The sequence below is a fragment of the Salvia miltiorrhiza genome, chromosome 7 (genome assembly GCF_028751815.1).
Source record: "Salvia miltiorrhiza cultivar Shanhuang (shh) chromosome 7, IMPLAD_Smil_shh, whole genome shotgun sequence".
NCBI classification, from domain to species: Eukaryota; Viridiplantae; Streptophyta; class Magnoliopsida; order Lamiales; family Lamiaceae; genus Salvia; species Salvia miltiorrhiza.
In genome coordinates this window covers 56,540,765-56,566,233 of record NC_080393.1, presented here as the reverse complement: position 1 = coordinate 56,566,233, position 25,469 = coordinate 56,540,765, and the positions used below count along the sequence as shown (strand labels likewise).

The following is a 25,469-nucleotide window of genomic DNA, read 5'->3' as shown; positions in this document are numbered from 1 at the left end:
GACTTGCCACCTCTGCAATCTTTCGTGTGCTTTTAGAACTTGAGCTTGAACATGAAGGTCTAGTTGGTCTCCTTGTAAATCCAGTTGTTCTTCTACTATCTCTTTAGCTGACACTACCGCTGATTCACTGCAATTTTCCAAATAAATTAATTTCAGCGTTGCTATTTCTCCGACTTCGGAAGGGATCTCCTCCAATTGTCGCTGTTAGAAATGGAAAGTGTCCCACATTGGATTGGAGATGGTGGCATGAGCCACTTTATATGGTGAGGCAACCCTCTCCCTTATAAGACCTTTTAAGGGAGGAATGGGCCCAATATCCATTTCTAACATGGTATCAGAGCCAACCCAATCCAATGATGGGCCCCCCAATATCGTTGTCAACAGATGGCGTTTGGAAAAGTCCACGCTGCGCGTGCGGGGGGTGTATTGAAGTGTCCCACATTGGATTGGAGATGGTGGCATGAGCCACTTTATATGGTGAGGCAACCCTCTCCCTTCTCCCTTATAAGGCCTTTTAAGGGAGGAATGGGCCCAATATCCATTTCTAACAGTCGCAAACCTTGAAGACGAAGCTCCTGGAGAACTAGAAAGTGGGAGCTGTCTGCCATCGTCCAATTTTTTAGACCACCACACCAGTCCAATTCTACTAGCTCGAGGCTACGGAATTGGCCCTCGATAGTGTCCCACTTGCCTGTTTGGAAGGTACCACGATGTAATACTAACTTGTGAAGAAGGGGCAACCACCCTAACTTTTCCAATATCTCTTCCAATTCCACATGATGAAAGGTATTAAGAGATAAGTTCAACTTCTTGAGGGAGTGTGGGAAACTAATCCTCTGCAAATACTCATCATATGATGATGAGGTTGTACGCTCTGTCATACAAGTTTCCGAGCAGGTGTGAAGCAGTCCTTGCATCGATGAAATATTATAATTGAAAGATTAAGATATTTTGATAAACTAGCATAAAGAAGTATAAATATAAATATAATATTATTATATTTAAATTTTTAATTTGCAATTGGTCTACTTGCATGTGATTGTTTACTTGCGATTTTCCCGGCATATTATAATGGAAAAATTAAGATATTTTGATCAACTAGCATCAGTGCGTACGTATGTTGTACGCATTAATAGACTATACGAAAACCACTCTAAAATAATACTTAAATAAATTAATAGACTCTACAAATTAATAAATTTCTTTGCCCTATTTAAATTAATTTAAAAAATTATCAATTTTAACAAAATATTAAAATAATACTCCAATAATATTATATAGGTCTTGTTAATATAACAAATTAGGGTTAAATTTCTTTTTCATTTTTTGATTTTTTTTTCCCATGACAATTTTTTTTTACCAGATAATACATGAATTGGAAATTAAATTAAAAGGAAATTTCCCCCGTCCACATTCCCCCCCAAATTAAATTCGAGCTGGCAGTCGGAAAGTCATCGTGGCTATATCGTTTGATGACTTAAACGACGCCGTTTCACATAAACATAAAACAACGTCGTTTTACAGGTCGAAGTTCAGAAATTGGAATTTAGTTGAAAATTAGGGTTTACTGCATTTCACCCTCTTTATTCGCGATTTAGGGTTCTTCCTTCCTATAAATACATATCGGAAGCGGCGCGGAGGCGGCGGCTTGCGGATGACTGGTTTCGTACGCTGCGGCGGAGTAAACCTAAATAAATACAGCAGTTTCCCGCCCAAACCCAAATAAACCTAAAAACCCAACAATGGCCCATCTATTTATTATATAAAAATACAGTTTGTGGCAAAATGGTAATTAAATAATCATATTAAGGATATTTACAAAATTCAACAAATTCTAATCTCATACTATATTTTCTCTCTCTTCTCTCCTCTCTCCTCTCTCCTCTTTCATCACACGATTTCTTTCAATTTTCCATACATACTTTCTTTCTCTCTCTTTTTCATATTTTTGTGATTTTTTAAAAAAACAAAATTAAATTTTATTTTAAAAAAATATTCATTATATATATCTTAAATTAAAGATAAATGCAAGATCTTTAATTTGGTATAAAAATTATCAAATATGAATTTAAAATAAATAAATTATTAAAATTGTAAGATTTTTATTTTTTCTCTCTCCTCTTTTTTTTTAATCAAATTTTCATACTTTTTGTCTTTTCTTATTTATATGGTTGTTTTAAGGTTGTCGTTATTATTAATATTTTTTCTCTCTCCTTATCTACTACAAAATTTTATTTCTACTCTCTTCTCTTTTGATAAAAAAAATAAATATCATTGAAACATTATATTTATATGTTGAATTATTTTATTAAGCGTAACATAAAGATACCTTTAATTCTTTTGTGGAAATATCACATCTTCTTAATACTAAACAGACATTTACTTTTTCTCGTTGGTTTACTATTGTATATAAATTTAGTGGCCTTTGAACATCAATTTTGAAATATATATTAAAATTATCCAATTATTATATATATTTTTTATTTTGCATACTCACTTGTTTTTTGGTCAATTTTGTGCTGAAATACTATATGAAATCCTACGTACCATAATTGTCGATTACTAATACAATGTTAATTTGGGCATATTAAAACAATGTCATTTACGTTTAAAATTAGCATCTAACTAAATAAATTAAGAATCTAAGTATTAAATTGAGAGAAAGTGAGATGAATGAAGCTTATGAGAGAAAATGACAAGAAGTAATCCAAGAAATCAAAGTAATAGATAGAAACTCTTTTTGCTGCAAAAAATATGATTAGATATAAGGATTAGGAGAAAACGAAAATAGGAATTAAAATAATTTTAGGGTTTGTAATTGTCTAACAACCTGAAACGACGTTGTTACCATCCAACTGACGTTATATATATTTTACACACAATCATATTTATGTCAAGTTGTGATTATATGAAAAATAGAATTTCAAAAATAATTTTGTTTTATGATTGTGAATGAAGGTATTTAATTACTATATAATAATAATGTGTGATATCAATTGCCATTATAAGTAATTTAAATAGTTTACAAATAATTATAAATATACGTTTATATACCATGTTCAAAATTATAATCAATAAAATTTTATTAACTTTGAAATTATACATTTTTAGCAAAAAAAATGATTTTGGAAATGTATTTAAATAAGTATGTTTGAAGGAGAAAGCTAAAGCAAAATGATATATTTCATTTTTATTGGGATTTTTTCTTTGACATCAAATAATTATTCAATTCTTTTATTAGTATTCTAAAAAATTCTAATAATATAATTTATTTTCCTACTGATCAATTGAAACTTTTCTAATAAGATGACATAGGTAATGAGCTAACCTAGAAAAAATAATTTTGTGATGTGAATACTTTTTTTATTATTATTTCTTTGTTTCTTTTAATTTGAATGATGTGTTTATTCTATAATTTTAGGGAAGAAAACAAAGTTTTCCATCAAATAGGTGGAAAATTAAAAATATTACTTTTGAAAATTATAAAATAAAATTAAGGATCTTTACTGAGTAATTGATGAGATTATTTTAATTTTTTAAGAAAAAATAATTTACATTTACTTATATTCTAACTATATTTAATATTTATTTTTTTATTCATTTGATACATCATTTTTTTTATAAATTAATATGATTAAATAAAATAATTTAAAGGTCGCGCCACAGGGCTCGAACCATAGACCTTCGGTTTTAGACATTAACCCCTAATCACTTAGCCGATACACACACTACATCGTTTAATTTTGATGCAAAGTTATATTCGCCGTGTATCGCACGTGCGAGTGTACTAGTTCTAATTCAAATTAAATAACTACTATAGCCCTATTCTCCATCATTCACGCCGCCACACACTGCCCATTTCTTAGATAACTATACATAAATACACAGTTTCCCTCATTCACACCGCCACACACTCTGCCCAATCATTCATTATCCCTTCAACGCCTCAATCTCCATCGCGTGCTGATCGATTTGGTATGGTATTTGCTCCACATTCCATCAGGTATAGATTGACTTCATCATATCAGAAGTTCAAGCAGCTTCATCTCGTCATACTCATCTCTCTATGAATGTACAAAGAAATTAGTTGATTGAACCCTAATTTGCGAACAAAACCACGTTGCCTAAACTCAGTTTTTGTAGCGGATGGATAATGTGTAATGCACATGAGTTATTTGATTTTCTTTCTAATAGAAAATCAAATAAAATTAGTTTCTTCGTTCTGCACCCCGTGTGTTCGACGAATTTTCTGATAGACAATTTTTCCCCTCATCACGCAATTTCTTTGATTTCACGTGTTTCTTTTTTTTTTTTTTTTTTTTTCTCACAGTTCACCGGAAATAGAAAAGCTGAAATGCTTCGTACGAAACCAGTCTTCCACAAGAAGCTGCCTCTGCGCCGCTGCCAGCGATTCGGATCCCCATTCCGACATTCTTAGTAGAGAATCCGTAAGCACTCTCCCTCATATTTTCCCTTGTTTCATATGCACATGCCTCTCTTTCAAAATTAGGTCACACCTGAAATTCCGTATGCATGTAAGTTTCATAACAAAATATTTTTATATTTGAAATTAGGGCTGATAAAACACATGTATACAGAACAAAAATTTGTAGATAAGATACATGTTTCTGACAATATATATGACATATCTGTATTCAATAAAAGCAGATGATATACGTTGGAAAGGAGAGGTCAACAAGCATAGAGTCCCTCCCCAAAGAGCTATTGTTTGAAATTCTCCTACGTCTGCCCGCCGATCATCTCTACGAGAGTGCGAGGCTCGTGTGCCGGTGGTGGTGCCACATTATCCATTCTCATGCCTTCATCAACGCGCAGATACACGGTGCTACCTATGGACTCCTTATATGCCCCCTAAAGTTTTATACTCTGCCACTTCATCCACTTTATGTAACAGCCGACGCAGACGGTGGAATCCACTCATCTGAGCTAAATCACTTCTCCAAATGGGGAGTTCTTGCTACCTGCAACGGTTTGGTTCTGTATGCCAAAGATTACTGGCTCCTTCGCCTTGTGAATCCTGCAACGAAGCAGTCATTCCTCCTCCCAGCATTACCTAGACACCTATCCTATGGCCGGTTCGAGTATGATTTTGCATATTCTGCAGCTTCCTCGGCGTATAAAGTGATTCAACAGTACACTACTTGCCAATCGCCACCACGCCTACCAGCTGACACCAGTGGTCTTGACGTGCTCACTGTTGGAGTCGATGAATCCTGGAGGCACGTCGAGGTTCACCACCTCCCCGACCATGTCAGGTCATTTTTTTTCTTTAAGGCTCCCTTGACTAGTGAAGGGTTCTTGCATTGGGGAGAGGGGAGATACTGCGCAACGATGGATGTGGAGAAGGAGATCATTACACTGAGTGAAGCCCCTTATCAGTACGATGAAAGCGACTATTATTATCTGTCGACTGGGAGGTGTCTGTCGCTCCTGGTTGCGTGTGGTGATCTGTCGTGGGAGGTTTGGGAGATGAAGGCAGAGACGGGCGAGTGGAGGAAGGCGCTGCCCAACGTCGACTTGGGAGCTGAGGAATGGAGGATTCAACAGTTGGCTCCTAAAGATGGGGCAGTTCTTGAGCCCCTTGGTTGGGTTAAATATCCACATGTTTTGGCCTTCTATTTTGACACCTTTTGTTGGATGCCAATCCAGCATTGCATTTTGTACAATCTTGATACGCATCAACTCGACTCCATAGAGCTACCGGAATCCTATACTGGTGGTTATCAAGCTTTTCCGCATAAGAATAATCTGATATGGCTAAGTTAAAAGTGTATTATTGTTATTATTGTTTATATTTGGTTTAAGTTAAGAGAGTTTAGAAACATTATTATTTATAACATTCTTCTTAAATTATTGTGTTCATATTTGTTGTTTATTTGATAGCTTGAGTTATTTTCTTGGGGCAATTTAAATGGAATTTCGGTTGTTTTTTTGGCATTTGTAACACCCTAAAATTTACTAACTAAAATAATATTTTTCTTTAAAATATCAAGTTCACATAAAGAGAGTTTTAACCAATCAAAACACCAAATAAGCAAAAATAGGTTCATTTTCCGAAAAATTCACCATTTCAGAAAATCATCTACCAAACTTTAAAAGTACAATAACATCTCACTCAAAATATTTAACCATAGCTCAAAACATATCAGTGATATTTGTGAATGGAAAACTAAAATTTTGCAGAAATATATAGTTCTTGGATTGTCTCTTTCAGCTCAACAATGGTTGTCTCTCTTTATCTCCTCCTTCTTGACACAAAAGTTAGGACTAGCCAAGCTCTCCAGTCGTGCTTCGTTCTCATCCCCAAGCTCAACATTAACTTGAAGGGTACCTTCCCCGTAATAGTACTCGTGTTCCTCTGATATTATTTTAGCAGATTCCATGCACAACCGCATCACTGCAACGGTTCACATCAATTTCTCTAAGTGTGGATATTTGCGAAATCTAAAGGGATCTCCACCAACTCAAGTACTTGAACAAGATGTAGGGACTCAAGGCATGGAAAGTGGGAGCTTTGAGTTTTCCATATTTCTATACCATCACACCACTTAACACTCAAGAATCTGAGACTGCAGAATTGGCCTTGAGTTGTTTCCCACTTCCCTTGGTTGAATCTCCCTTTGTTGAGTGTCAGCTTCCGAAGATGGGGCAACACACTTATCTTATCCAATATGTCTTGCCAGCAATAACTCGATCCTTCGCTACGAAGATCCAAACTCTTGAGCGATTGGGGAAATTTGATTGCACCCATTGTTGAAAAATAGCAATTCAAGGACATAAGTTTAGTTAGAGCATCAAGATTGCTGAGACAATACATGTCATTATCACGCTTCCCCCCGTTATAAAAAAACCAATTTCTTTGCCGCACTTGAAATCTAACACTTTCCCCAAAATAATGTCATCTTGGTCGTTAGGAGGATCTGGGAGATGAAGCTTTGTGAACTCAACATGCCTGATGTGAGGCATGCACCAAATATCAGTTGGCGCAGTAACCACATTGTAGTTGTGAACAATTAGAGTTTGCTACTTCTCCCAAAAAAAAACTCCGTACAAAGGAGGGTTCGCTCACCAATATATTTGAATTTCATTGTTCATATTCACTAAGCAAGCTTCCATCGCTGCAGCTGCGGCGGGCCGATTTTGCAGTAAAAACGAGTTCAAAGTAGAATGAACTTCATTTTCAGGTGAGTTTCTCAATAGGAAATGGGCACAACGTGCGGTGGCGTGAGTAGGGATGTCAATCTAACCCGAAATTCGTGGGTTGGCCCGATTAATCTGTCAATTCGAGGGGGTTCGGCTGAAAATTTTAAACCCAATAAAAATTAAAACCCGATTAGTTCGTAACCGAATAGCCCAACACCCGATAGGGTCGGCCCGAAATTAACCCGAAATCATATAGGGCTTACCCGAAAATAATGTGTTCGCTTAATTATATGCAAATTTTCTCGTTATTTGATTTTCAACTTCATTACTTTGCTTATGAAAATTTGTATAATAAGATATTTTTTCCAAAAGTTTGGGAAATATATTTTGATTCAATATTATGTTATACTCATCATTTCATTTCTCTGTATTTTTTATCCAACTAGTACGCCCGCCTGTGCGATGCACAGAGAGCATCGAAAGTAAACGATATTTTTTTTTACGTTTTTTTGTGCAATGCATGGGTACATGGTATATTTTGTAATATATATATATGCACACACCAAAAAATCATCATTTATGATTTACATCAATTGATAACAAAATAATAATTTATATTTTTTTTTTTGAAGTAGTGTGTGATAATAATGTTATCAACTCAATGAATATTATATTAAATTTAATGAGTATCTTATAACAACATTAAATTACAAAGAAAGATTAGAATTATGATAACAATAACACAATTTGATTTGATTTTATATAAATCAATATATATATATATATATATATATACATATACATACATACATACATTACAAATTTTACAATAAATAGTCTATTTTAAATGTAATTAACAATAAAATAAGGGAGGAAATCTAAAATACCCACCTTTTGCAAACTACATTTTTCATATACCCACTTTTTCAAAATGATTTACCCCATACCCATTATATTATTTTAATATTTCTTATACTGAAAAAAGTTGTGCCTAATGATTGGGCGTGTGATTTGCAGTGTGGATTTCCGTGTACTGAGTTTGTCCACATGTTATTGTTTGCGCATAGCCTTAATTCTACGCAATTAATATGCGCAGAGTTTGCAAATTTGAATTTAGCGCATTGTTTGCAAATTTGGATGAGCAAATTTGAATTTAGCGCATTGTTCGCAAATTTGAGATGCGCATAGTTAAATAATTTGTTATATTTTAATGTTTTATGTTGATGACTTTGTGGTCAACTTTAATATTACGCATAGTTAAATAACTATGCGCATAAAAGTCATGAATGGGCATTTTGAACCATGAATGGGCATAAATTACATATAAATAATTTAATATTAATTTTAAATTATTTAACTATGCGCACATATTATGCGCCGAAAATTATGCGCATTTTAAATTATATATTAATTATACCCCATATTTTTGGTGCATATTTCGGCGCATTTTAAATTATCAACATTAATTTTAACTATACATATAAATTATGCGTAATATTAAAGTAATATTATGCGCATATTTAAATAATTTAATATTGAGATGCGCATCTTAAAAAATTACAAACATGTCATTCTTCATTTTATGCCCAAACATAGATTACTAGATGGTCAACAATAATTATTTTAAATAACTTTTTATTAAATTTTGATGGTCAACTTTAAATAAATTATTTAAGAAATAATGCGCATAGTTATATTTTAATTTGCAAACATTTTATGCGCATGGTCAATAGAAATAAAAAAAATTCAAAAAAAATCAACAATGCGCATATTGAAATCAAATTATGCGCATAGTATTGAAATAAAAAAAATTCGACAACTATGTGCATTTGAATTTATTTTTAATAAATTTATTTATTATGCGCATAGTATTTAAATTTATTGCGCATTTTCAGTATTATGCGCATTTTTAGTATTATGCGTATTTAAATTTATTTATTATGCGCATAGTATTTAAATTTATTGTCTTCTTTTTAGTATCATGCGCACTTTAAATTCATGCTAATTTATGCTAATTTAAAGTCATGCTAATTTATGCGCACTAAGAATTCATGCTAATTTAAAGTCATGCTAATTTAGTATTCATGCGCACACTTTAAATTCATGCTAAAAATTCATGCTAATTTAGTATTATACTAAAAATGACGAATTAAATGTAATTAGCATAATACCCAAATCTAAATTATTTAAAACAATGACATGCTAATTACATTAAATTAAATTTATTTATTATGCGCACTTTAGTTAATGAAATTAGAGAACCACAAAGCCTAAAAAAAATAGTTAATAAATTTAGTTAATAAATTTAGTGCGCAAAGCCTAAAAAAAATTTACAGAACCAAAATTTACTTTATACATGAACCACAAAATTCAGGAAACACGCCTAAAAAAAATAGGCTAAATTTAAAAAAATTCCAAACAATTAGTTAATAAAAACCGTAAAAACCAAACCTCTCTCGGTGGGTTCATCTTCTCCGACGCCGAGCTAGATCTCTGGAGAAAATATGTGTACGCAAAGATGGCGAATTAGGAGAATTCACGCAGAGAGGAACTTTGCGGAAGTTTTGTGGAGAGAAAGGTGGGACAAATTCAAAATAAAACATAAAGAAGACAAAGTTAAACTACCCACACCTTTTACAATTAAATTCGGTCAAAAGTAACTTTACTTTGTCAGCATAGGAAATGGTGAAAGAATATGCAAGTACCAAGAGAAATAATTAAATATTGAAATGGATATGGGGTGAATTGTTTGAAAAAAGTGGGTATAGTGTAAATATAGGTTGAGAGAGTTGTGTAGTATTGTATATTACCACATAAAATAATTACTCTATCATATCATTACTTCAACTCTATATCAAAATTTAACATGTCACTGAAAAAAATGAAAAATAAAAATAAATATAAATTATATTTTTAATATATATGCATATCAATATACAATTTAATTTAATTGAGATAAGATAATAGCAAATACATACGTATGGTATTTTATAGCATCTGTTGTAATAATTATTTTTTGATGCATGCATGTATTGTAGTAACATTGAATATTGTTTCAATTTTATTATAAAATTGACAACCTGATTAAGACACAATGTAACTTATTTTTCTTCTTGTTTTTCGTTAGTTTATCGTTTTGTTTTTATTTAATACAATTGACAAATGAAAAAATGAGGATAAAAATACTTATAAATAATTTTATCATCTCTCTCTTATATTTAGTTTGATATATATTTAGTATTTTATTATTGATCAAACTACATGATTATTAGATATATAAAAAAAAGGAAAAAAAACACGAAAAAGTAATTGAAAAGGGATGAGATTGGCTCAACTTGAGTCATATCCACATTTTCAAAGTTGGACGACAGATGAAATGATTAGGCCAAATGCGGAAGACAGTTAACAAAAACTAAAATTTGAAAGAAGGCGGTAAGTTTTATCCGTTAAACTCCTGCTTTATATATAATATATACTTAACATAAAAAGTTTAGATGTAAAAAATTAAAAAAATGATACCTATCTAATAAAAATATTGCATTTTTATGTATCTAAGACTTACATATATCTAATGAGTGTTGAGTTCAACAGAGAATTATCTTTTTATTCATCATGAACAAATCTATATATTTTACGAACAGATCAACATAAGTAATGAACAGACGTATTTAGTAAAAATAGAGAAAAAACTAGCCACCGCCAGCATTCGAACCCGGGGCAAATTGTTGTTCATGTGGTACATTGATTTGTTCATCAAAATTATCGATTTGTTCATTTTTGTTTCACGATTTCTCTATTCTCTAAATATTTAGCATTCTCTGTTGAACCCTTCTCTATCTAATGACCACTTCTAAATAAATACACAGTCTCCCTCATTCACACATCTAAACCTAAAACCCAAAAATGCATGGCCCATTCTAATTATCTAATTATATAACTATAGCCCTATTCTCCCTCGTTCATGCCGCCACACACTCTGCCCATTTCTTAGATAACTATACATAAATAAACAGTTCCCTCATTCACACCGCCACACACTCTGCCCAATCATTCATTATCCCTTCAACGCCTCAATCTCCATCGCCTGCTGATCGATTTGGTATAAATTGACTTCATCATATCGGAAGCTCAAGCAGCTTCATCTCGCCATACTAATCTCTCTATGAATGTATAAAGAAATTAGTTTATTGAACCCTAATTTGCGAACAAAACCACGTTGCCTAAACTCAGTTTTTGTAGCGGATGGATAATGTGTAATGCACATGAGTTATTTGATTTTCTTTCTAATAGAAAATCAAATAAAATTAGTTTCTTCGTTCTGCACCCCGTGTGTTCGACGAATTTTCTGAGAGACAATTTTTCCATCTTCAAGCAATTTCTTTGATTTCACGTGTTTCTTCTTTTTTCTCCAAGCTATCAAGTGTCAACCAAGCTTCTTGTAATTCATTTACGCCGCCGCGGTGTTCTACACAGTTCACCGGAAATAGAAAAGCTGAAATGCTTCGTACGAAACCAGTCTTCCACAAGAAGCCGGTAAGCACTCTCCCTCGTATTTTCTCTTCTCTGCATTTAAGTTTTGATATAAAAAGACATTGATATCAACGATATGTATATGGCTGTCTTATTCTCTGTATTTAAGTTTGGATAAATGATAAGGAACAAGATAACGATGACTACTTTGAGTGAGTCTAACTCCAGCTAAAAGAAGAAGGATAGAGGAGAAAACAGATAGTTCATTCATTCATGCCTGCAATGTACATCTTGTTCCCTCTTTTATTCTACTGCCACAACGGCTTGATTCTGAAACAACTACTGAAAATCCTAACAGAAAATGTAGGGACCAAGGGTCCATAGATGCCACGCACTCCACAGCTACTCCATGACAAATTCCTGATAGCGGGCTGGTATCTTCCTCTCTCGAGTGGGCCGTCTTGTTTGGGCTTGAGCTTCCTCTGCATTGGGTGTATCATTTCCCCCTTCTTCGACAACAACCTTGTCCTCAAGGTTGAAGTTTGGAAAAGAACGTCGAAAACTCTCTCGAGCCTCCCAGGTAGAGCACTCCGGTGGTTCGCCTTCCCACTGAATCAGCACCTGCTGTTGAGTTCCTGCTGGTGTCAAGATGTCGCGTTCACCACAGACTGCCAGCGGTATCGGAGCAGGTTTGGAGCCATTTGTGTCTGCTGGCAAGACACAAACAGTAGTAGCAGTATCTCCCTTGAATGGCCTGAGTTTAGAGACATGAAAAACAGGATGTATGCGGCTTCCGGGTGGCAAATCAAGACGATATGCCACTCGCCCAATCTTTTCTAGCACAGAGAAAGGGCCATAGTATCGTTGAGCAATCTTTGGGGATCGACGGCCTTGGACTGTGGTTTGCCGATATGGTTGCAAACGGACTAACACCTTATCTCCCACCTGAAACTCAAGGTCACGTCGATGGTTGTTCGCCTGCTGCTTCATACGGCATTGCGTTTGTTGAAGAATTTCCTTCAACTGTTGTAATAGTATATCTCGTTCCTTTAAGAGCTCATCAAGAGCCTGGACTTTGGTCCCACCAGCAGTATAGCGAGGGATCATTTGAGGAAGCCTACCAAAAAGAGCTTGAAAGGGAGTCATCCGAATACTACTACAATAAGAGGTGTTGTGTGAGAATTCGGCCCACCCTAGGAAATTTGCCCACATCGACGGTCGAGACAGAGTGAATGCACGCAGGTACTGCTCTACAGCGCGATTAACCACCTCCGTTTGGCCATCGGTTTGGGGATGGTACGCCGTGCTATGGCGGAGTGTAGTCCCGCTAAGCTTAAACAAGTGCTGCCAGAAAACACTCATGAAGACCGGATCACGATCTGAGATGATGGTGATGGGAAATCCATGCACCCGAACCACCATGTCGATAAACAGCGCGGCGGTAGTCGCAGCAGTGAACGACGTAGGAAGAGTGCCGAAATGAGCAAATTTAGTGAGACGATCCACTACCACCAAGATTACAGTGAAACCTCGACTGGGAGGTAGTCCGGTGATGAAGTCCATCGTCACTTCCTCCCAAACATGATTAGGGACAGGTAAGGGCTGCAGGAGTCCGGCCGGGGGCTGAGTTAAATACTTTGTCTGTTGGCAAACCAAACAGGAACCCACATAATCCTTCACCATGGCGTGCATCTTTGGCCAAAAAAAAGTAGAAGAAAGCCGCATGAGGGTCCTCTTAACGCCTCCATGACCAGCTAATGGTGTAGCATGCGCCTCTTGCAACAGACGGGGAATGAGCGGCGAAAATTCACTGATATAATACCTCTTCTGGAAAGTGAGGATGCCATTAACAGCAGCAAAGTCTGGGCCCAATTGCTGCTCACGAAATTTCTGATGGAGTTCGCTAAGATCGGCGCAAGTTTGGTTCTCTTGACGGAGTTGCTCGATCAATTCCGCGACTGGAGTGCTTCTAGTTAAGAAGACTCTAGCCTCATCAGACTCCAAGGGGTTAGCGTTGGGCTCGTCGTGGCGACGGGACAAGGCATCGGCAGCCAAATTTGATGAACCCGTGCGATACTCTATCCGGAAGTGGAATCCTAACAGCTTCCTCACATATTTTTGTTGCTCTGGAGTCTGGATGGTTTGTTGAAGGAGCTCTCTAATGCTTTTGTGATCGGTGCGGATGAGGAAGGATTGTCCCAGTAGATACTGACGCCATTTGTGAACGGCTTCGACAATAGCGTGGAGTTCTTTTGTGTACGTGGATGCAGATTGGAGGCGTGGCCCGAGCTTCTTACTAAAGTACGCAATTGGTTGTTCTTGTTGCATCAAGATCGCGCCTATGCCAACATCCGAAGCGTCTGTCTCTACCACGAACTCAACACTGAAATCCGGCAAACGTAAGACGGGAGTGGTGGAGAGAGCTTCCTTTAACTTGTCAAAAGCTCGTTGCGCCTCTGGATTCCATTCGAATGAACCCTTCTTCAACAATTCAGTGAGTGCAGAGGCAATACCAGCATAATGTCGCACGAATCTTCTATAGTAGCCCGTGAGGCCCAGAAATCCGCGAAGCTGCTTCACCGAGCGCGGTGTAGGCCAAGACTTCATCGCACCAATCTTTTCCGGATCAGCAAGAACCTTCCCATTTGAGACGATGTGCCCCAAATAAGTCACAGTAGGCTGCCCAAAGACGCACTTCGAAGCTTTTAATACGAATTGGTGCTGATCCAAGCGTGTGAAAACTTGATGAAGCTGTTCGGTGTGAGCTGCCATGGTGGTGCTGTATATCAATATATCGTCGAAGAAGACAACCACGAACTTATGCAAAAAAGGAGCGAAGAGCTGGTTCATCGTGGCTTGAAATGTAGAAGGGGCGTTACACAGCCCAAAAGGCATAACCAAGAACTCAAAATGGCCATCGGCGGTGCGAAAAGCCGTTTTAGCTATGTCACGGTGGTGGACGCGAATCTGGTGGTAACCTGCATGTAAATCAAGTTTAGTAAACACACGAGCATTACCCAAATCATCTAACAGTTCGTCAATCGTGGGTATCGGAAAGTTATCCCGCACTGTGACAGCATTTAGTGCTCGATAATCCACACAAAAGCGGAATGTGCCGTCCTTCTTGCGCACGAGCAGCACCGGAGAAGAAAATGGAGAGTGGCTCGGCCTGATAGTTCCTTGGGCGAGCATTTCATCAACGAGTTTTTCCATCTCCTGTTTTTGGAATTGAGGGTACCTATAGGGCCTCACATTCACGGGTTCGGTGTTCTGCTTCAGGTGGATACGGTGGTCGGTACTCTGGTGCGGCGGAAGTCCGGTGGGTGGTGAGAAGAGGTGTTGAAACTGCAATAAGAGGGAGTGCAGTGCTTCCGGGGTGGACTCCGGAATCTGAAAATTAGGGTGAGTTGCGCGCCCCTCTGTAGCGAGATTGGGCCGAATAAAAATGGCCCAATAAGTATCCACTTCGCTGGAACGGGCCAGGGCCTGCAGTTGGGAAAAAGAAATGGGCTGGGTATCCACCTTTTGATCACCAATCAGAGTTTTTTTGACGCCGTCAACTGTGAACTCCATCGTTTGAGCGGCGTAATTGTGAGTAACCGGACCCAGCGTTTGCAGCCACTGGATACCGAGAACAATCGCCGGACCGGCGATCTTCAGCAGGTGGAGATCGACGATGATTTGGTGGCCTTGAACATCGATGGTCACGTCGGGACAAATACGGTCACATTCAATGAAGTCGCCGTTGCCCACAAATACGCGAAATGGTGGAATAGAGCGTGTGTGTAGTTGAAGGGACTGAGCAATTGTTGGCTGCAAGAAATTGTGGGTGCTACCACTATCCACAAGCACTCGAACGGCGTGGCGCTGAATGAAGCCCATAAGATGTAGAGATCGCGGTCGTCCTAAACCGGAGAGAGTGTTCAAGGTAGAGACGTCGCCGCACATAGTCAGATCTGGTATCTCTTCCAGCGTCCCCTCGTCGACTGGTGGAGAGTCGGTGGGATCGATGTCATCGTCTGTGCCAAACAGTCCGTAGAAACGACTCCGGCAACGATGTGAGGTTGACCATTTTTGATCGCAATTATAACAAAGTCCTCGCTCACGTTTCTCGCGAAGCTCCTGTTGCGAGAGACGGCGGACCGGAAGGGTAGGAGTCGGTAACAGCGGCGCTGTCGAAATCTTTGGAGAGGAGATCTGGGTGGAGGACGGTGGTGATGGAGAAACCGGGGAAGGGACCAGAGCAGATGATGGAGTGGTGGGTGGGATGAAAGAGATCGGAGTAGCCTTTACTGGTGCATGGCCCACCCAACGGTGGTCGGCGCGGGATTCCTCGAGGCGAGCTTCGTATGCACGAGCCATGGCAAAGGCCTCCATAAGTGAGGAAGGCTTGGAGAATGAGAGCTCGCGCCGAATATCTGCTTTGAGGCCAGTAACAAAGAAACTTACTAGCAAGGGTTCCGAGATTCCGGTAACCTTGTTCATGAGGTCCTCAAACTCCGCCTGAAAGTCAGCGACGGTGGATTTCTGGGTGAGTTTGGACAAGCTGCCTTGCGGGTCGTCGTACAGCGATCCCCCAAAACGGTGGCGAACACTGTGGAGAAAAACTGGCCAAGTCGAGATCAGCTGATTGGATTTCATCCATTGAAACCAGGCGGCGGCGCGACCTTCCATATGGAAGGCGACGATGCGCAGCCGCTGCTCTTCCGGCGTCTGGTGGAAAGCAAAGAACTCCTCAATGCGAAAAATCCACCCCGTGGGGTCTGAGCCATCAAAAGTTGGAACCTCCATTTTCATAGATCGGAGCAGGGGTTGAGAAGGAGGGTCGGGCGGTGGCGGCGGTGGCGGCGGTGGTGGGTGGTGACCAGATGAGGAAGAAGATGGCGTGAAGTTGAGGGCGAGAAAGCGAGAGTCCACAGCGGACATAAACGTGGTAAGTGTGGAATTGGTGGCGGCGATCTGACCTTCAAGAGCTTTGAGAGCAGCCAAAATTTCAGACTCTGCCATGGTCGAGAGTTCGAAATGAAAGCACCAATGATAAGGAACAAGATAACGATGACTACTTTGAGTGAGTCTAACTCCAGCTAAAAGAAGAAGGATAGAGGAGAAAACAGATAGTTCATTCATTCATGCCTGCAATGTACATCTTGTTCCCTCTTTTATTCTACTGCCACAACGGCTTGATTCTGAAACAACTACTGAAAATCCTAACAGAAAATGTGGGGACCAAGGGTCCATAGATGCCACGCACTCCACAGCTACTCCATGACAAATTCCTGATAGCGGGCTGGTATCTTCCTCTCTCGAGTGGGCCGTCTTGTTTGGGCTTGAGCTTCCTCTGCATTGGGTGTATCAATAAAACACATTTATTCATAAGCACTCTCTCCCTCATATTTTGCCTTGTTTCATATGCACATGCCGGTCTTTCAAAATTAGGTTACACCTCAAATTCCGTAAGCATATATGTTTCATAACAAAATATTTTTATATTTGAAATTTGGGCTGATAAGACATATCTGTATTCAATAAAAGCAGATGATATACGTTGGAAAAGAGAGGCCAACAAACATAGAGTCCCTCCCCACAGACCTACTGTTCGAAATTCTCCTCCGATTGCCTGCCGATCATCTCTACGAGAGAGCGAGGCTCGTGTGCCAGCGGTGGTGCCACATTATCCATTCTCATGCCTTCATCAACGCGCAGATGCACGGTGCTATCTATGGACTCCTTTTATGGCCCCTAAATGAAAATACTCTGCCACTTCATCTGCCACTTTATGTAACAGCCGACACAGACGGTGGAATCCACACATCTGAGCTAAATCACATCCCCAAATTGGGATTTCCTGCTACCTGCAACGGTTTGGTTCTGGAGATGGCTCTGGTGATGGATACCAAACATGACGACGTCCCCCTTCGCCTTGTGAATCCTGCAACGAAGCAGTCATTCCTCCTCCCAGCATTACCTAGACGCATATCCTATGGCCAGCTCGTGTATGGTTTTGCATATTCTGCAGTTTCCTTGGCGTATAAAGTGATTCAACAGTACACTGTTTGCACCTCGCCACCACGCCTACCAGCTGCTGACTACGGTCTTGACGTGCTCACTGTTGGAGTGGATGAATCCTGGAGGCACGTCGAGGTTCACCACCTCTCCGACCATGTCAGGTCATTTTTCTTCAGTCAGGCTCCCTTGACTAGTGAAGGTTTCTTGCATTGGGGAAGGGGGAGACACTGCGCGACGATGGATGTGGAGACGGAGATCATTACACTGAGTGAAGCCCCTTATCAGTATCGTGGAAGCAACTATTATTATTATCTGTCAACTGGGAGGTGTCTGTCTCTCCTGGTTGCGTGTGGGGATCTGTCGTGGGAGGTTTGGGAGATGAAGGCAGAGATGGGCGAGTGGAGGAAGGCGCTGCCCAACGTCGATTTGGGAGCTCAGAAATGCAGGATTCAACAGTTTGCTCTTGAAGATGGTCGAGTACTTAAGCCACTTGGTTGGGTTAAATATCCACATGTTTTGGCGTTTTATTTTGGAGAATATTATTATGGGTACCAATGGCGGCCTTGCATTTTCTACAATCTTGATACGCATCAACTCGACTCCATAGAGCTACCAGAATACTATACTAGTGGTTATCAAGCTTTTCCGCATAAGAATAATCTGATATGGCTCGGTTAAAAGAGTATTATTGTTATTATTGTTTATGTTTTGTTTAAGTTAAAAGAGTTTATATATCACACAGAAACATTATTGTTTATAACATTATTCTTAAATTATAGTACAGACTTTGGTGTTTATATTTGTTTAATTATTTGATAGCTTGAGTTATTCTTGGGGGGCAATTTAAAGGGAATTTCGGTTGTTTTTTCAGCATTTAAAAAAGGGTTAACGGACATATGCACCCCTGAAGTAGAGGCCTTTAGAGCCTATACCCCATTCTCGACCTTTGTTGAAGATAAAGCAAAAGAGATATGAAGAATTTGGTAATTGTATTGAACTGAGAATTGAGAAATGTACAGATACAAATATATAAACGAAGCCATGGCTTCTGGTGTAACTGAAAAGCTAACTCCTAACAACCTAACTAATTTGCTGAGCTGGCAGCTGATATAACAACTCACAACTTTACATAACAAACACGTTTTTACTTTGTAGAGCTTAGTTATACATCTAACATACTCCCAAGAACTGTTTGATCTTCAACCTCTGGGATCTGAGTCTGTAAGCTTTAGCTGATTGCGAAGATAACAAAACCTATGTTCTGAGAGAGGTTTAGTGAAAATATCGGCTATTTGATTTTCAGTGGGAACATGGCCAACTTCCACAGCCTTTGCCAACACCTTTTCTCTAACAAAGTGAACGTCGACTTCTATATGCTTAGTTCGTGAGTGAAACACAGGGTTGGCTGAAAGGGCGACTGCACTGGTGTTATCACACCAAATCTGATGAGGACTGGGAATTGATAGGCCAAGTTCTTGACAAAGAGATTGCATCCAGAGAAGTTCAGTGGTAATATTTGCAAGTGACCGGTACTCAGATTCCGCGCTACTTCTAGACACTACCGGTTGCTTTTTAGAACTCCAAAGCACGAGATTATCACCAAAGAAAACACAGTGACCTCCCGTTGATCGTCGATCATCGGGGCAGCTGGCATAGTCCGCATCAACATAACCAACAAGTCGAAGATGAGATGATGGTATGAACTGTAAGGCAAGTGAGGAGGTACCTTTGAGATACCGCAGAACTCTCTTGCATGCAGACCAATGTAAATCCGTGGGTTGAGATAAAAATTGGCTTAACTTGTTGACAGCAAAGGCTATATCTGGGCGAGTGAGAGTCAAATACTGAAGACCACCAATGATACTCCTATAGAGAGTTGGATTAGAGAAAACTTGTCCATCAGTTTTAGTAAGCTTGGGAGAAGTAACCATAGGTGTAGCGCAAGGCTTGGAAGAAGCCATATTTGCCTTGAGAAGTAGTTCATGAAGATACTTACGCTGGCAGAGTGAGTAGGAAGATGCAGATGGTTTGGTTACCTCAATACCCAGAAAATAGTTTACTTCACCAAGATGCTTTAAGGCAAATTTGTCATGTAACTGAGCAATGATGCTATCCACAGCAATAGAGTCATCTCCTGTGACTAAGATGTCATCAACATAGATGAGTATCAAGATGAGCTGTCCATTTGAACTTTTGTGGAACAAAGAGAAATCAGATGCAGAGCGAGTAAAGCCAAGTTGATAGAGATAACCTCGGAGCTTATCATACCAAGCCCGAGGAGCTTGTTTAAGTCCGTACAGAGATTTCTGTAGTTTGCAAACATATGTTGGATGGGCAGAATCTTCAAAACCTTGTGGCTGATGCATATAAATGATGTCTTCCAAGTCACCATTGAGAAAAGCATTATTTATGTCTACTTGCTGAATACCCCAGCCTTTAGTTGCAGCTAAAGAGAACAGAAAGCGAATGATGGAGGCTTTGACAACAGGGCTAAAGGTTTGAAGGTAATCCACCCCTGCAACTTGTTCAAAACCTCGAGCAACAAGACGAGCTTTTAGCTGATCAAGAGAACCATCAGCTATGTTTTGATGCGAAAAATCCACTTGTTACTTATGACATTGTGACTAGGGTCAGGTGGCACCAAAATCCAGGTACCCTTGATGCCTAGAGCAGTGAACTCCTTGTTCATTGCTTCAAACCAACCAGGATGTTGCAGAGCTTCTTCAGTGGATAGTGGAAGAGAGGGAAGTGGCTGTTTCTCAGAAATATCAGCAGTACTATGTACAGTGAAAGCTTCATAAACAACATTATCAGTGGTATTAAGCTCATTATTCACATTAACATAAAAAACCTGACAGCAAAACTTTTTGGTTTAGAAATCACATGTTTGGCACGAGTCATCATAGGGTGATTGTTTAATTTCTGAGGTGGTGGTGAAGGTGATGAGGAAGAGACTGGAGATGGAGAGCTGGCAGTGAGTGGTTGAGAGCTGAGAGTAGAGGATGAAGATGAGATGGGTGAGTTTGGATCAGGAGATGAAGTGATGATGTCTGGTGATGAAGAATTTGTGGAGATGGATTGAGATGAAGATGAGGCAGGTGATGAGGGAGGTGATGGAATAGGTGGAGATGGAGGTCTGGATATATGTGGAGATGGAGAATGAGTTGAGTGTAGACTGTGATGAAGTGGAGGGCAGAGATATAGGAAACATAGAAGTAAAAGGAAATTCAATCTCATTAAAACTGACTGTGTCTGATACATAAATTCTTTTGTCAGGGCTGAGGCATCTGTATCCCTTATGTGATTCACTATAACCAAGAAAAATACACTTAGCAGACCTATACTGAAGCTTGTGATGTTTGTATGGTCTTAGGTATGGAAAACAAGCACAGCCAAACACCTTGAGTATGGTATAATCAGGAGATTTTTGGAATAAAACTTCAAAAGGAGACATGTGATTTAGTGAAGGGGTGGGTAGTCTATTTATGAGAAAAGCAGAAGCTTGAAAAGCATCCCACCAATACTCATAGGGCAGTGTAGATTGAGCTAGAAGAGTTAGGCCAGTGTCAACTATATGTTGGTGTTTTCTCTCAATCCTACCATTTTGCTGATGAATATAGGGACATGGATGTTGGAAATGGATACCTAGGTTCTTGAGATGAGTAACTAGAGGTCGAAATTCTCCCCCCCCCCAGTCGGTTTGTAGAGCCTTGATTGAAAGTTTAAACTGACACTGGACATGAGCTAAGAACTGTTGTACTACTGTGGCTGCTTGAGACTTTAGGGTAAGAGGAAAGATCCATGTATATCTAGTATAATCATCAACAAAGGCTATGTAATATTTATATCCAGCTGTGGAGGTGATGTGAGCAGGACCCCATAGATCAGAGTATACCAAGTCAAAAGGAGCTTTGGAGGTTATAGCTTGTGTGGTGTGTGGTTTTTGGTGTAGTTTGCCAAGTTTGCAAGCTTCACAGAAGTCAAGATTTGAACCATTAAATGGAATGTTAAGAGCTTTACAAACTTTTGCTAAAGCATAAGCACTTGGATGACCTAAACTTTGGTGCAGTGTATTCAAAGAAGTATTACAGATGCCAGCAAATGACTCAGATTCATTACACAGTACAGAAGTTGAAATGTGATTGGACTTACTTTTATTTCTAGGCAATACAGTAGAAAGAGCAGATGAAGTACATGAAGATGTAAAAGTAGAATTACAACTTCTTGACTTGGAGAGTGATGAGAGGTCTAGCTGATAAAGGCCATTAGAGAGGCTGCCCTTCAGGAGAATCTTGTTGGTGTGATTGTCCTTAACAAAACAAGAGTTATGATTAAATTCAATGGTAACATGATTATCCTTTGTGAATTGGGAAATACTAAGTAAATTCTTAGTGATTTGAGGAACATAAAGGATGTTATTTAGCAATAACGAATGATGAGTAGAAGAGGAAGGCAATATAGAGTTTGAGCCAATAGAAGAGATAGGAATAGATGTACCATTGCCAACCACAAGAGATTCTGAACCAGTATAGTCATTGCAAATTGCCAAATTATTCATGTCATTGGTGATGTGAGCAGTGGCTCCACTGTCAACACACCAACTGTTATCACCATTGGAGTGTTCCTGAGAAAACAATGCATCAGAGGAACCATTAGAATCTGAGTAGAAGGCTTGAAGAGAAGTGGCTGAATTTTCAGTAAAATTGATGTCAAAGCGCTTAAAGCACTTTATAGCTACATGTCCGTTCCTTCCACACAATTGACATGTTATAGTTTTTCCAGAGGATGATCTGCCACCACGGTTTGTAGAGCCTCCTCTGTTAAAACTGAAACCTCTGCCTCCTTTGTAGGCAACATGTGCAGTTGGTTCAAAAGGATTTAGCACGTACCATAGACTGTTGCTGTTGCAGCCTGAGCTCATATGCTTGAAACGCATACTGAACCTCTTGAAGATTCTGATTCTCAGAGTGATGCATAATGCTTACAACCAGTGCTTCAAATTCCGGTCCAATTCCAGCTAATATGTACATAATCAGCTCGTCGTCGTTGATAATCTGACCTACGGCAGATAGTTGATCCGCGAAGCCACGCATTTTGAGAAAATACTCATCCACGGATTGAGAACCTTTTTTAGTAGACTGTAGTAGCAAGCGAAGTTGCATAACTCTTGCCTTTGACTGCGACATGAACAGACGTTCCAACACATTCCAGAGATCAGCAGCGGTTGTGCAGCGGACGACATGTCCTATCATTGACTCTCCAAGTGAGGAAAGAAGCCAGCTTAAGAGAAATTGATCTTTGCGATGCCAAACATCATAATCTGGATTGGATCTGGCACCACTAGCGGAGGAAGAAGGAAGAAATGGTGGACGAGCAGCAGCGGAAGTGGAGATGAATCGATCGAATCCATGCGCATGGATTGTAGAAATAGTTTGAGCACGCCAGAATGCGTAATTTGAGCGATCAAGCTTGATGATCGTAGGAAAATGGGGAAGATGAGGAGAGTTAGATCTGGAATCCATTGTTGAAGAGAGCTTTGCAGAAGTGATTTCACCGATAAACTTTTGAGAAGATCGATCTAGAATAGATCGAGAAGAAGTAGGGAAAAAAAAGGAGAAATCGATCGAGAATTGATCGGAGTGAAGATCGATTCACGTATAGAATTCGATCTTCACGAACTGGCGATTGATACCATGTTGAAGATAAAGCAAAAGAGATATGGAGAATTTGGTAATTGTATTAAACTGAGAATTGAAAAATGTACAGATACAAATATATAAACGAAGCCATGGCTTCTGGTGTAACTGAAAAGCTAACTCCTAACAACCTAACTAATTTGCTGAGCTGGCAGCTGATATAACAACTAACAACTTTACATAACAAACACGTTTTTACTTTGTAGAGCTTAGTTATACATCTAACAACCTTGGATCAAATACATCCCCATAGTCCAAAAAAAGGTTGCAATTAAACTCAGGCCTCTAGTGAACTCAACTTGTTTAATATGGAGAGGAATAGGAGGGCAAGGATAAAGCTGAAGGTTATTAATGACACGCACAGCAGAAACTAGAGTTGCATAAGCCAAAATACAAACGTACAAAAATACGCTTTATGACGATGCTCAATTAGGCGAGGCGAGGCACGGGAATTCGACGCCGACAGGAAGAGATTCTGAACAGCGGAGGTGGGTGAGTGGGGTGCGAAGGGGGGTCTATGAGCGACTAGGGCAAAATCAGTTCATGAATTCGAAATTTGGCCTTCGACGGCAATTGGAGGATGATGGGGAGAAATCTCTGAAATGTCGAATCGGCGGCGAGGCAAGGTACGTGATTCCGGCGGCGGCAGGAAGAGATTCTTAACGGCGGAGGTGGGTGGCTGGGGCGAAGGTGTTAACACTATGAGACGGTGGATGTGGGTGGCTAGTGCGAAGGTGTTAACACTATGAGTGTGAGCGGCAGGAAGAAAATTCAAAGACTTGAAAAATTTTCCCCAACACACAGAATTAGGCGGGACGGAAATAATAGACAACGTGTGTTAATGTCGTCTTTGTCGAGTAATAGACGATAAGGTTAATACTCGTCCTCTATTATAGGTATAGACGACAGACAACGGAAACACGCGTCTATTATAGGCGGTCATAGACGACGCGCCCGAATCCGTCGTCTATACCTATATAGACGACAGTGTCTAGGCGTGTCGTCTATGACCGCCTATAATAGACGATGCGTTTCTGTCCTCCGTCGTCTATACCTATAATAGACTACGCGATTTTGAGCCTGTCATCTTTTTTCTCGGTTATAGACGATGCGTAATCTTTAAACCGTCGTCTATTGAAATATAGACGACAGTCTTTCAAGGTGCATTATCTAATATGTGTTTTCTATTGCCTATATTCTTGTAGTGAATGGTTGTCTCTCTTTATCTCCCACTTGTTTATCAGTTATGCTGCCAATGAAAGATGAAAAGCCACTGTTTTAGCAGTAATAAGAATTCAAAAGAAAAAGTAGGAACTGAATCAATTTAAACCAAATCTACAACTCCTACATTAGTCATCCCTCCTTCTCGACGCGAAAGTTAGGACTAGCCAAGCTCTCCATTCTTGCTTCGTTCTCATCTCCAAGCTCAACACGAACTTGAAGGGCTCCTTCCCCGTAATAGTCCTCGTGTTCCTCTAATATTCTTTTAGCATATTCCACAACCGCATCACTGCAACGGTTCACATCAATTTCTCTAAGTGTGGATATTTCTGCGAAATCTATAAGGGATCTCCACCAACTCAAGTACTTGAACAAGATGAAGGGACTCAAGGCATGGAAAGTGGGAGCTTTGAGTTTTCCAGATTTCTATACCATCACACCACTTAACACTCAAGAATCTGAGACTACAGAATTAGCCTTGAGTTATTTTCCACTTCCCTTGGTTGAATCTCCAATTGTTGAGTGTGAGCTTCCGAAGATGGGGCAACACACCTACCTTATCTAAGGCTGTAAATGTGCAGAGCTACTCGCAAGCTATTCGAGATTCGACTCGAAAAAAGCTCACTCGGAGCTTTGATTCGATAGTAAATGAGCCGAGCTCGAGCTTGAGATTTTTATCGAGCCGAGCTCGAGCCTGACAGTTAGGGGTGTAAGTGAGTCGAGCTAGCTCGCGAGCTACTCGGGATCAGCTCGAAAATTACTCGAAATCGACTCAATGTTAGTCGAGTCGAGCTCGAGCTCGAGCTACTCGAGTAGGTACCGAGCCCGAGTTCGAGTTTCGTGATACTCGACTCGTTAGGCTCGCGAGCCTAATCGAGCTCAAATAATTATATATATAATATATTATATGTA

The 25,469-nt window shown here is 39.3% G+C and overlaps 1 protein-coding gene across 1 annotated transcript; it reads left to right on the top strand.

Moving 5' to 3' along the window:
* The first annotated feature begins 4,331 nt into the window (after positions 1-4,331).
* On the top strand, positions 4,332-5,868 carry LOC130994896 (uncharacterized). The gene is made up of 2 exons (XM_057920017.1): positions 4,332-4,448; positions 4,669-5,868. Exon 2 carries the CDS (start codon positions 4,669-4,671, stop codon positions 5,785-5,787), a length of 1,119 nt encoding a protein of 372 aa, XP_057776000.1. The 5' UTR covers positions 4,332-4,448; the 3' UTR covers positions 5,788-5,868.
* The last annotated feature ends 19,601 nt before the right edge of the window (positions 5,869-25,469 follow it).

Excerpts from the sequence above, each read along its gene's own strand:
- LOC130994896 (XM_057920017.1), top strand. The coding sequence starts at position 4,669 with ATGATATACGTTGGAAAGGAGAGGTCAACAAGCATAGAGTCCCTCCCC.